The 12,761-nt window shown below is 44.2% G+C and overlaps 1 protein-coding gene across 1 annotated transcript in view; it reads left to right on the top strand.

The window, feature by feature from the left end:
• Positions 1 to 12,761, top strand: part of ptprga (protein tyrosine phosphatase receptor type Ga) — a 309,383-nt gene that overhangs the window by 103,228 nt on the left and 193,394 nt on the right. The window contains exon 2 of the mRNA XM_052473373.1: positions 2,429 to 2,533. Coding sequence (XP_052329333.1) covers positions 2,429 to 2,533 — 105 coding nt within the window. The remainder of the gene's footprint in view (positions 1 to 2,428; positions 2,534 to 12,761) is intronic.

Raw genomic sequence — 12,761 nt, 5'->3', positions numbered from 1 at the left:
CAACTCACAAATCACAAATCACAATTGGTCTTGCCTAATCACAACTTCATTCTCCTTGTGAAAGCACCAATGGCACCTTCATTCTCTATTTCCAGGACACTGCAGAACTGTCTACTGTATTGGGCTTTCTGTTAATGCTGAGGCCTGAGCCATGCAGAGGTTTTATAGTTCTACACTCGGAGCCTTATTAGATTCAATCTCCCATTATCATTATCATTACTGTAGAGTATGACAAAAATGTCAGACCCCAATCTCTCTCTCATAAGAGCACATTCCTCTAATAGGAAAGGAGAAACCTATTAGGTCAAAATTAATTTAGCCCAGGACAGCAGAATGGAACCTCTGGCAGCCGGATTAGATCATAGGAGACATCCCTAGCATTACCTCCACTTTTAAACAAGGACTTTCTCAAGTTAACACTATATGGCCTATGCAATTAATCTAAATAAGTTGCTGTTTTTTAGACAGGGTTTTTCCCATCACTAGTGCATGACTGCTGGTGGTGTGTGTGTCTGTGCGCGGAAGTGCACGTGCACGTGCTTGTGTGTGGTTTGTGTGTGTCTGCTGCATTGCTGGCTGTGTTGATGTTGATCGTCTCTGACAGGGTCTCGGAGAGCAGGGAAGTGGTGACTTGTGGTAGATGAGATAGAGAGCAGTGGATAGGAGGGCAGGAGGTGGATGTTTTGAATGGTAATTGCAGTGTTCTCCTTAGGTGCTTTCGCCCATAGTTTGCTAAATGTATTACTCCTTAAGCAAATACAGTATTCCATGTGTTTTATTAAACCTTGTGAGCCCTTGTGACTGTTTTTAAACTGAAACTACACGTCGAAGGCTATTCCCTCCTCTGTCTTCCCTCCTTTCTCTTCCTCTGGAAATACAAAGAAGGACTCTGTTCTTTTATCCCTGCATCCTCTCTTCCTCCCCTCCTCTCCTCCTGCTGAACAGTTGCCAGGCAGCAGGCTGCCCATCACAGTGACCCGGATACTGTCGTTAGGAGAGCGGTCTGGGCTGTAAAAAATAGACCCCCCACAATGACTGGACACTACATAGCTCTGTCCTCTTCTCTTTCTCCATCTATTTTTCTCCTCTCCTTCAACCCCAACGCTGCCATCTGTCTCTCTGTATACTTTTCCCCCTGTCGTCGCCTCTTCTCCTCTCATCCCGAGTTTCCTCTCCCCTCCCCATGTTGTCATCGGCACGGACGTTAATATGATTCTGCTACAGTGGTGGAGGATAGTTTCACTGCAGCCCTGGGCCTCTGTGCTGGACTTTGGCACTGTGAACTGACTGACTCCTTTAATGGACACCGGTGGAGACAGTGGCTTGCTGCTAAATGACTCACCGGCGTCCGAAGCGGTGCAGCCGTGGAAAGGAAGGAAATGAGCTAACGCGGTATGTGTGTTAGAGAAAGCGAGTGAAGGCTCAGAGACAAAAGGGAGAGAGGGACAGTGAATGACAGAAAGAGAGACAGGAAGAAGGACAGTGAGAAGATTGGTTTGGTGTGGATTGAGAGGTATTGGGAATTGACAATGTAGTTCATGGAAAAGCCATAGACTGTCATTGACATTAACAGTCATGCTCAAGGTTGCATCCCCAAGAATTAAAGAAGATAAAAAACAAAGAGTCACCCGTTGTTCATATCAATCCCTTATGTACCCACAATACCCAGCGAGAAGCCTTTAAAATTCTATTATGCTTTGATTGTCATCTGTGGTGGCCCAGTGTCCATGGTGATGCTGTGAGTAAGGAAGTAACCACACTGTGTTCTCTTACCTGTGACGCTCTCTCTCTCTCTGTCCTTATAGCCGCAGGTGGCCATTTTATGTCAGATGAGATGTAGAATGGCAGTTACCCACAGGTACTGCCAAAGCTCATTTGTGGCACAGCAAGGTGAGGGGGGGGGGGGCATGGGTGACTCTTAACCAAAACCCTGAGCAGCCAGCAGCGCAGCTCACATCCCAGAGCCGCAGTCACAATGGGCCTGGCGTGATCAGATCTGACAAAGGATGGAGCACACACATTACACATTACATGCACACACATACATAAACACACACACAGCCATCATCCTCTCTTCCCGTCTCATATCCACCTCTATGATGGAGCGGTCCTACCTCATCCTACAACATCCTACCTCAGGCTGGTCCCCTGCTCTGTGCCTCAATGTTCAGAGACCCTCCTCTCTTTACCAATGAGCTGCACTATGTATCTGTATTCACGCCTATGTTTAAGGATGTTATTGTGTCTTTCGTGGTAGGATGCTTTGGGGAGTCATTGTAAGCACTGTTTGAGGTGCCGGTTGAGTAATTCAACTGTGTTCAAGTCACAGTCAGACTCTGTTTCTTAATGAGTGCTTTTTTGTTCTACAACAGTAAGCGAGTGCAGTGCCATGTAGGTGACATCCTTGTCTTTTCTCTCCTCCACACAGCGCTGAAAGGAGGGCAGCCTGGGGCCACGCAAGGGAGCCAAGATGGCCGAGTGCCTGGGACCAGACTCAGGAGAGCGGCTGAGGAGTCCTACTGGGCCTACTCAGGTGTGTGTCTGTGTGTGTGTGTGTGTGTGTGTGTGTGTGTGTGTGTGTGTGTGTGTGTGTGTGTGTGTGTGTGTGTGTGTGTGTGTGTGTGTGTGTGTGTGTGTGTGTGTGTGTGTGTGTGTGTGTGTGTGTGTGTGTGTGTGTGTGTGTGTGTGTGTGTGTGTGTGTGTGCAGCATGGTTATTACTCGCTCTCCTCTGTCTCCCCCCTCCCCTGCCCACTCTCCCCCTATCCTCCTGCTCTTTGGAGAAGAGGCCTCAGGGATTCTCTGGGCTTTTTATTTTTATGTTTCTGTGGAGAAAAAGTTACTTTTGTTGTCCCTCTGAGCGATATTTGGAGTGGAGGAACCTTCATCTTTTGCTGTGCAACCAAGCCTCAGGCAACAAATGATCTTTATTTGATTTATTTAAATATTTCTGTTTGTTTACTCTGATTGTAACCCGTCGCTGCTGCATTAAAGCCAGGGGCTTGGGGCAAAGTGGATCTTGTGACAGATTCACTTAGCGAGCTGAGTATTAATGCTAAGATCTACTGATCGTATGTTGTGTCATGGAACACTTATAATATTAAAGAGTTCTATAACACTGATGTAACTGTGGGTGTAATTTCAGCAAGAGGAAAACAATACAGATTCTGTTGGACGATCACAGAGATGCCTCCATTTTGTAAGCTGACTGGATTTCTGCTGGTGCTATAGACAGTGTTTTAGATGTGTGTGTGTGTGTGTGTGTGTGTGTGTGTGTGTGTGTGTGTGTGTGTGTGTGTGTGTGTGTGTGTGTGTGTGTGTGTGTGTGTGTGTGTGTGTGTGTGTGTGTGTATGCACGCATGCGTGTGCGTGTGAGAGGTAGCTGAAGATATGAGGTTATGCAGGGTTTATTTAAGGGGATATGAGGTTATGCATGGGTTTTTAATAATCATCAGTCCCTTGGGGGCCTGGTCACCCACCGCAACTGCTCCTCTCCAGACCCCTTATACCTCGCTATACTACCAGCAACCACAAAGCTGTCACTAAATAATACAGAACTGCATCTCTCTCTCTCCGTCTCTCTCTGTCTCTCTCTCTCTCTGTCTGTGTCTCTCTCTGTCTGTCTGTCTGTCTGTCTGTCTGTCTGTCTGTCTGTCTCTCTCTCTCTCCCTCTCTCTCTCCTCTCTCTCTCTCCTCTCTCCGTCTCTCTCTCTCTCTCTCTCTCTCTCTCTCTCTCTCTCTCTCTCTCTCTCTCTCTCTCTCTCTCTCTCTGTCTGTCTGTCTCTCTCTCTCTCTCTCTCTCTCTCTCTCTCTCTCTCTCCCTCTCTGTCTTTCTCTCTCTGTCTCTCTTGCTTCTTTCTTTAGGTAAAGAGAGGCACACAGTATGTAGGGTTGTCCTTAAATATCGCCTGAGTTTGTACACAGCTCTAAGCTCTCCCCTTTCCCTGTGTGTGTTAATGCGTCATTCTGTCTGGCAGGCAGATGGGGCAGTCTGCTGTGCCTTAGTGAGGTAGCCATCCTGGAATCTGTCATCAGAACACCAGTGGATCTGATTAGAACTGGCTCATTTGGACAGATCTTTAGAACTCTGATGTGTCATCACGGGGGACTGCATTTACTGCTTACTGCTTTTAGTGCTTTTACGCTCTTCATAATTACAAGTGCTTTCCCATATATTTTAAGAGGCCTTTTTGTGAGGGTTTGACTGAAACACTAAGGCCAGATCAATAGGCCCTCCCTCACTCTGTCATCTCTGCCTTCTGCTCCAGACGCCGCTACAAACATTGAAGTTCATATTAAAGTTGATTTGATGGAAAGTTCCACTTTTCCACTTCAGAAAATCATTACCTCAAAGGCATTATAAATCGCCCCTCCCTCCCCTCACCCCCAACTTGCTGGATATTAATTTTAAAGCCCTGGTGGCCTCAATACTTCTGGCATCAATGGGGAGACATACCCTAATTTATGAGATAGAGAATTCACCACCTTGTCCTTTACATATCAGTCCTCGTAGCCTGTTTCATATTCACTGGCAGGCTTGAGTTGAGAGCTCTCAATGTTTTGTGTGCAGACTTGAAGAAAAGGAATGAAGATGGAGATTGATGATATGTTGTAATGTAGTTTAACTGTGACTTAAATAGACAGCTTATAAAGTCAGTCATTTCTGTGAGGATATTAAACAGAATGGTATTTTCAAATCAAATCAAATCAAATTGTATTTGTCACATACACATGTTTAGCAGATGTTAATGCGAGTGTAGCGAAATGCTTGTGCTTCTAGTTCCGACAATGCAGAAATAACCAACAAGTAATCTAACTAACAATTCCAAAACTACTGTCTTATACACACAAGTGTAAGGGGATAAAGAATATGTACATAAAGATATATGAATGAGTGATGGTACAGAGCGGCATAGGCAAGATACAGTAGATGGTATCGAGTACAGTATATACATATGAGATGAGTATGTACGCTGCTTACTCGGTATGCTTAATTCAACCTTCTATTCCTTCCTACTTCTTAGGATTGTTTTTACACGTATAGTTTTTCTTTGTCTATTTCTGAGGAAATGTAAATGTGTGTTTGAATAGATTCTCTATGTATTTTCAGTTTGCTGTACTAGGGGACAATGAAAAGCTTAATTTGATCTACCTTGACTCTGCAGTGCTCACCTTTTCCTCAAATGCACTTCAGGGTGTTACCTAATAGCTTAATATGTACATTATTTACTGAATGGGCTCTTCAGACAGGATCCTTCGTGCAAGGTGTGATGGGCTGTGTATTATCCAACACCTTTCAGTGATTGCATCGGCACTCAGTGGAATTCCATGTAATTCGAGATTTTTCAGAGTTATGACAACGGGTGGGTTTCCGGTTGTCATGCCAACCTTTACAAAATGGCCTGCCATAGAGGTTAGGAAATGACATCATGACAATTACAGACTCAACTGTCAACAGCAGTCCTTGTCTTATACAATGATCTACAGTGAAGATGGAGAAATTATTAGTATTATTTTCAAACATAGAGAGAGAGAGAGAGAGAGGGAAATATTGGGAGAGGGAGATCTAGACAGAGAGAGAAAGAGGGATGGATGGATAGATATTGTGTCAAGGCAGCTGAATGTTTGTAGGGAAAAGAGGCGGGTGGCAGCCTAACAGAATAAAAACAAAGCCTCAGACCTGACTTGGCATGCTAATGAGAGCAGCTTCCTATTGTGGTGTTTGAGTCCTCTTTTCTCTCACTCGTGGCTCTACTTGTCCCTGTCTGTGGTGGCACCTCTCAATCACTATTTTACTCTGTCTGCCCTTCACACTACTATGTCAGTCAGTGTTTGCTTGTATGGTCACCCTTTAGTTGGCTTTAGTTGTGATACAGGAACGTTGTCTGGTGTCTCTGAAGGGCTCCGCCTGTTCTCAGGGTATACTATAGCTAATAGATCCGATAGCTCTGCTGCAACGAATTCACCTATGCCAATGCATCATGTGACATAATGCTGTAACAGAAACAGGAAGTGTGAGAGAAGGGAGGAAAGGGAGGGATGAGGTGGAGGCTGGGAACGGGAATGACAAGGAGTGAACAGAAGAGCAAATGAGACCGATGGGCAGAGTGTGTGTGAAGGAATAAATAAATAGATAAATGAATGAGAGAGATAGATAGACAGCCCTTGCTCTCTGGCTCTGTGAGGCTTTGTTTCTTTTGTTCATGAATGCGGCGAGCAGAGCTTGTCTGCGTGCTGTGTTTAAGTATGCACGTCAGAGCAGCTCGGCCCATCATGTGGCCACTCTAATAGAATGACCCAGCACTGCTGACAGCAGCACACTTTCCTGAAAACGGAGCCGCATATCTGCCACTGTACTGCAGTAATTGTGCAATTTACTGTACAACCAGTATCCTGGCGCCCTAATTGAATATGACTTTGTACTGTTTGAGTAATCTCTCCATTTTAGACCCTGACCTCAGACATGCTCCAGGTCCGGATACAGTGGAGGAGAGAGAGAGAGATGGGGAAAGGCGGAGAGAGGCAAAGAGAGAGAGAGAGAGGAAGAGAGAGAGAGAGAGAGAGAGAGAGAGAGAGAGAGAGAGAGAGAGAGAGAGAGAGAGAGGTTGGAGAGAGATGGGGAAGGAGAGGAGAGAAGGTGAGAGAGAGAGGCAAAGAGAGAGAGAGAGAGAGAGAGAGAGAGAGAGAGAGAGAGAGAGAGAGAGAGAGAGAGAGAGAGAGAGAGAGAGAGAGAGAGAGAGAGAGAGAGAGAGAGAGAGAGAGAGAGAGAGAGAGAGATGGGGAAAGGCAGAGAGAAGGTTGGAGAGAGAGAGGAGGATAGAGAGAGGGAGAGGTGTGAGTTAGAAGCGCCACACGCAGATAAAGCATGTAGGTCACATTGAGAGGCGGTGTGTTCCTGGCGATGAGATCACTGCCATCACCATTTGGGGCAGCAGGTAGCCTAGTGGTTAGAGTGTTGGGCCAGTAACCGAAAGGCTGGATTGAATCCCGAGCTGACAAGGTAAAAATCTGTTGTTCTGCACCTGAACATGGCAGTTAACCCACTGTTCCCGGTAGGCTCTCATTGTAAATAAGAATTTGTTCTTAACTGACTTGCCTAGTTAAATACAATTTAAAAAATCACTGCTGCAGCTGCTGCCATCTTACCAGGGTCACACCGTTCGCTCTGCACACAAAACGGGAGAGGGAGAGAAGGGAGGGAAAGGATGAGGGAAAAGAGAAAGGACAGAAAGAGAGAGGGTGGGTGGAGGTAAAGATATGAGACCAAAACTAAAGATATGAGACCAAAACTAGACGTCTCTGTCCGATACCTAGCTTCTCTGATTTGGCTGTTTGCCGCTGAGTGAATCCTGTATTTTTTCAAGTGTTTGGCCTTGTTTTTCTAGTTGTTTGGTTTGTTTCTCCTGACTGTTTGTGAGTGGCTGGGCCTGTAAGTGGGTTATAAAGCGTATGGTGGGAGTATGGTGGATGGATCTCCCTCTCCCTTCCTCTCCTCTCATTCCTCAGCACGGAATAGACTGTGCTAGTGATAGAGAAGAGATGAATGAATGAATGGAGGGAAGGAGGGAAACGGGGGAAGGGAAAGTGCAGTGAGGGGGAATTACAGGCTGCTATTGACTTCATTAAATCATGTATCCCGACGTACACACGGGAGGCTTGGTAGTAATATATTTATTACATAAGATATGCAGAATAAGATATTACGTGGACTTATAAACACGCCGACTTATTAGTAATGCAAAGCCTTAGGCTGCATTAGGATGAATTATGTAATTGTCATCATTTTTAGAAATACATGGAAACATTCAGCTGTCAGCCAGCAAACGGAGCTGCTCACGAACTATTTATCTGGATGACTTTATTTCGTTTCCACAGTTATTCTATCAACAGGCGATCAAGATTTGTTTTAGCTTACATAAATACTATTTCTCTGAATAGATTAATTAAATGTGCCTCGATCAGGCGAGTGAAAGCAGGATGGAGTGAATGAGATCAGATCAAGTGGAGGTGTCTGTGTGCGCAACGTGCATGTTTGTGTGTGTGTAGATAAATGAAGGTTCAGCAGAAGGCTTCTAGTTCAGCCCGGCAGCCGTTAGATAATCACAGAGCTGAGATGGAGATACTGTATGCAGCCATGTCCCTCGGTAGACGGAGAAACAGCGAACGAGAGAGAAAGAGAGAGAGGGAATAACCCAACAGGAGGAGGAATCAGGGTGCAATCAAGAGCACTTCCTTGGAATATCCATCTGCCGGAACACCTTTGATCATGTGCAGGGGAACGGAATTCCCACTGGGCGCAGATCTCTGATTAGGTCTGGCCTCAGGTGTAAATAAGATGGGAATTAAGCATGTGGCTGCGTTTCCTCTGACCCCGTCAGCAGCTGGGGGGTGGCAGGGGGGCAGTTGGCTGGTGGGGGGCGGTCAGGGCTCTGGGCAGGCCCAGAGATGCAGAGAACTCTGCGGCCCAGCTTAATGACTCAAAAGTGTAGGCTCTGATGAAAGTGGAAAATCATGGACGGAGCTAAATATAGGAAAGACGGAGAGAGGGTGGAGAGTGATGGGAAGTAGGTGTTCACTCTTTGGTGTTTAATCTGCAGTTAGAGAGTGTGTGTGTGTGTGTGTGTGTGTGTGTGTGTGTGTGTGTGTGTGTGTGTGTGTGTGTGTGTGTGTGTGTGTGTGTGTGTGTGTGTGTGTGTGTGTGTGTGTGTGTGTGTGTGTGTGTGTGTGTGTGTGTGTGTGTGTGTGTGTGTTTACTATCCTTGTGGAGACCAGTTTTAGGGGTTAAGGGTTTGATTTGAAGTGTATGGTTAAGGTTAGGGGTAGGGGTTAGGGAAAATAGGATTTGGAATGGGAATACATGTTTTGGCCCCCACAAGGATATTAAAACAAATGTGCGTGTCTGGATGTGGATGCCTGCCAAACAAGTAACCAAAACACAAAGACTTGCTTTGGCCAATCTGATCTGTGCTGTACGGGGTTGTTAGGAGCTGTGTGTGTGTGTGTGTGTGTGTGTGTGTGTGTGTGTGTGTGTGTGTGTGTGTGTGTGTGTGTGTGTGTGTGTGTGTGTGTGTGTGTGTGTGTGTGTGTGTGTGTGTGTGTGTGTGTGTGTGTGTGTGTGTGTGTGTGTGTGTGTGTGTGTGTGTGTGTGTGGTTATAGTTTGTCTCTGCCATGCAGCTGTAAAGCAGCAAATGTATTATCCAGGGCCGCACATTGTGAAATTGATTAAAGTTTGTTTAAAGCTTGTGTACTCTGGGCCATTATTCATAACATGGCTGGTAATATCACCACACACAGAGACTCTGGGGAGACTGAGTTAGCATCATCTCTCTCTGTAAAGCAGAGGAGGGCTGTGTGCGGGTGTGCCCATGTATGTGGGGTTGTTGTTTAGGGTTAGCTTTATAGTGAAGGGGGTGAGTGGAGGATAAATACAACATATTTAGCTGAGCAAGGGGGTGAACAGATGAAGAATGGAGCAGAGGGGGATTTGAGGAAGATGGAGCTGAATAAGAGATGAGTGGAAATGTCAAATTTAATGTGAGCTTGCCTCTGTGTGGTCTGATGAACATTGGCTTCTGAATAAGATCCCTGAAGAGGTAACAGTGTTGCGCAACAGATTTTGAGGTGTGTGTGGTGTGTGTGTTTCATGAGAGGGATTAGACATGAACACATGCCGTGTCAGAGTCAAGGACTTTGGACCAACCAGGTACTTTGTGTGGGTATGTGTGTGTGTTACTGCCGACCTCAAAGAGCACTTTCTGAGTTGCCACTCAGATGGTCTGCTCTGCACAGAGCATGGCTCTGATCCTGGCATCACCTCACATGGCACCCTCATACACCACATCGGCCCATTAGAGCATCCAGTGGTAACTCCCATGTCTCTCCACATAGATTGTCTGCGTGTGTGTGTGTGTGTGTGTGTGTGTGTGTGTGTGTGTGTGTGTGTGTGTGTGTGTGTGTGTGTGTGTGTGTGTGTGTGTGTGTGTGTGTGTGTGTGTGTGTGTGTGTGTGTGTGTGTGTGTGTGTGTGTGTGTGTGTGCGCGTGCGTGCGTGTGTGTGTGCGCGTGTGTCTGCGTGTGAGTGAAATGGCCACTGGTGTCTCACTGATAGTGAACCAGGCTTTGCCTTCTGTCTCATTCATCTGCTGTTGACATTCAAGGCGATTTCCTCTGCGAGGGGAGCCATGCACTGCCTTATTAATTATGCCTGAAATATTAAAAAGACTCCATCATGCATGAATTATTAATTCATTTCGCTGAGATCATCCCAGCTAAATATTTCCGAGTGTTGTCGTACATCATCCTGGAGGGGCTGTGGAAAGAAGGAGATGGCATTCCACTAAACTGTGTGTGTGTGTGTGTGTGTGTGTGTGTGTGTGTGTGTGTGTGTGTGTGTGTGTGTGTGTGTGTGTGTGTGTGTGTGTGTGTGTGTGTGTGTGTGTGTGTGTGTGTGTGTGTGTGTGTGTGTGTGTGTGTGCTTGCTTGCTTGAATTAGTATGTTCATGTCTAATAAACAGTGCATCTGCCCTTTTCCTTTGTTAAACTCTATCTGTTTTCCTTTGTTAAACTCTATCTGTTTTCCTTTGTTAAACTCTATCTGTTTTCCTTTGTTAAACTCTATCTGTTTTCCTTTGTTAAACTCTATCTGTTTTCCTTTGTTAAACTCTATCTGTTTTCCTTTGTTAAACTCTATCTCTTTTCCTTTGTTAAACTCTATCTGTTTTCCTTTGTTAAACTCTATCTGTTTTCCTTTGTTAAACTCTATCTCTTTTCCTTTGTTAAACTATCTGTTTTCCTTTGTTAAACTCTATCTGTTTTCCTTTGTTAAACTCTATCTGTTTTCCTTTGTTAAACTCTATCTGTTTTCCTTTGTTAAACTCTATCTGTTTTCCTTTGTTAAACTCTCTCTCTTTTCCTTTGTTAAACTCTATCTCTTTTCCTTTGTTAAACTCTCTCTCTTTTCCTTTGTTAAACTCTATCTCTTTTCCTTTGTTAAACTCTCTCTCTTTTCCTTTGTTAAACTCTATCTGTTTTCCTTTGTTAAACTCTCTCTCTTTTCCTTTGTTAAACTCTATCTGTTTTCCTTTGTTAAACTCTCTCTCTTTTCCTTTGTTAAACTCTCTCTCATTTCCTTTGTTAAACTCTCTATCTCTATGAAGACCTCTGAATAGATGCTCTACATAAGCCTTAGGCGGTATCTAGATTTTCATACAGTCATAATGTCCTTGTGCCATCCCGTGGTATGTGGTTATTACCACCACTGAACACAAGGGACACTATTTTTAAACGCAAAAGACCCCAAATGAGCCTCTGTAATCTGAAGGTTATCAACTCTAATAAGTACATGTGAAATCCCATAGCGGATGCTAGCTAAATGCGAATGAGTGCCGGCAATCATTTTATACAGTCTCTGACATACACTATTTGCATGACAGACATCCCTGCTCATAAAGTTATACAAGTAACTCAAAAATTATTCTCAGTTTTCTGCACATAAAAAATATTAGACAACAAGGTTCTTGATCCAGGAAGGAATTCCCTGCTGTTACCAAGAGAAGATTGATTTAGCTTACCACTAGCAACTAAGTTAGCAAAACAAGTGCACAATTGCTGAGTATTGAGTACATTTTACACAGTTTACTTAATAGTTATCTACAGTTTAAGTTGGAAGTTTACATACCCCTTGGCCAAATACATTTAAACTCAGTTTTTCACAATTCCTGACATTTAATTATTGTAAAAATTCCCTGTCTTAGGTCAGCTATGATCACCACTTAATTTTAAGAATGTGAAATGTCAGAATAATAGTAGAGAGAAGTATTTATTTCAGCTTTTATTTATTTCATCACATTCCCAGTGGGTCAGAAGTTTACATACACTCAATTAGTATTTGGTAGCATTGCCTTTAAATTGTTTAACTTGTGTCAAACTTTTTGAGTAGCCTTCCACAAGCTTCCCACAATATGTTGGGTGAATTTTGTCCCATTCCTCCTGACAGAGCTGGTGTAACTGAGTCAGGTTTGTAGGCCTCCTTGCTCGCACAAGCTTTTTCAGTTCTGCCCACAAATTCTCTATAGGATTGAGGTCAGGGCTTTGTGATGGCCACTCCAATACCTTGACTTTGTTTCCCTTAAGCCATTTTGCCACAACTTTGGAAGTATGCTTGGGGTCATTGTCCATTTGGACCCATTTGCGAAGCTTTAACTTCCTGACTGACGTCTTGAGATGTTGCTTCAATATATCCATATAATTTTCCTAATTTACATAATTGATGTACTTGTGAATTCCATACAAGTGTTACTAAATCACCTGGCACATGCTGCTCAACAGTGGAGAATGACTCACGAGGCTCCGGTCTCTTGTTGTTGTGCACTTGTAAACTTGCACTTGTGATTGACTCAGCTATTTTCGGGAACTACCGTTCAAGCTTCATAATGAAAAATATATGTAACAGGTCAATTTAAAAATGTAATCTGCTTTATCTTGCAACCAAGTGCACAAGTTGACTGCAGGTATTTACTTAAAAGGTACAAATAAAACTTTTTTTTTTTTAATTGTAAGAAATATTAAGGGTAATTTAAAATCATACCTTGGGTATTTCAAAGTACCCAGGGATACGGTACACGAGGCAGAGAGACTCATTCATACCTGCAGTAGTTTAAAATGCAGCTCAGGTCCAGGAGAGTTTAGAGATGTCATTAGTCTCCTTAAGCCTTATGGTAATTACCGCAGAAAGAGAGAAAGGAAATGCCATTCAAATGAATTG

The sequence above is a fragment of the Oncorhynchus keta genome, chromosome 21 (genome assembly GCF_023373465.1).
Source record: "Oncorhynchus keta strain PuntledgeMale-10-30-2019 chromosome 21, Oket_V2, whole genome shotgun sequence".
NCBI lineage: Eukaryota > Metazoa > Chordata > Actinopteri > Salmoniformes > Salmonidae > Oncorhynchus > Oncorhynchus keta.
This window is presented reverse-complemented; position numbering and strand designations above follow the sequence as displayed.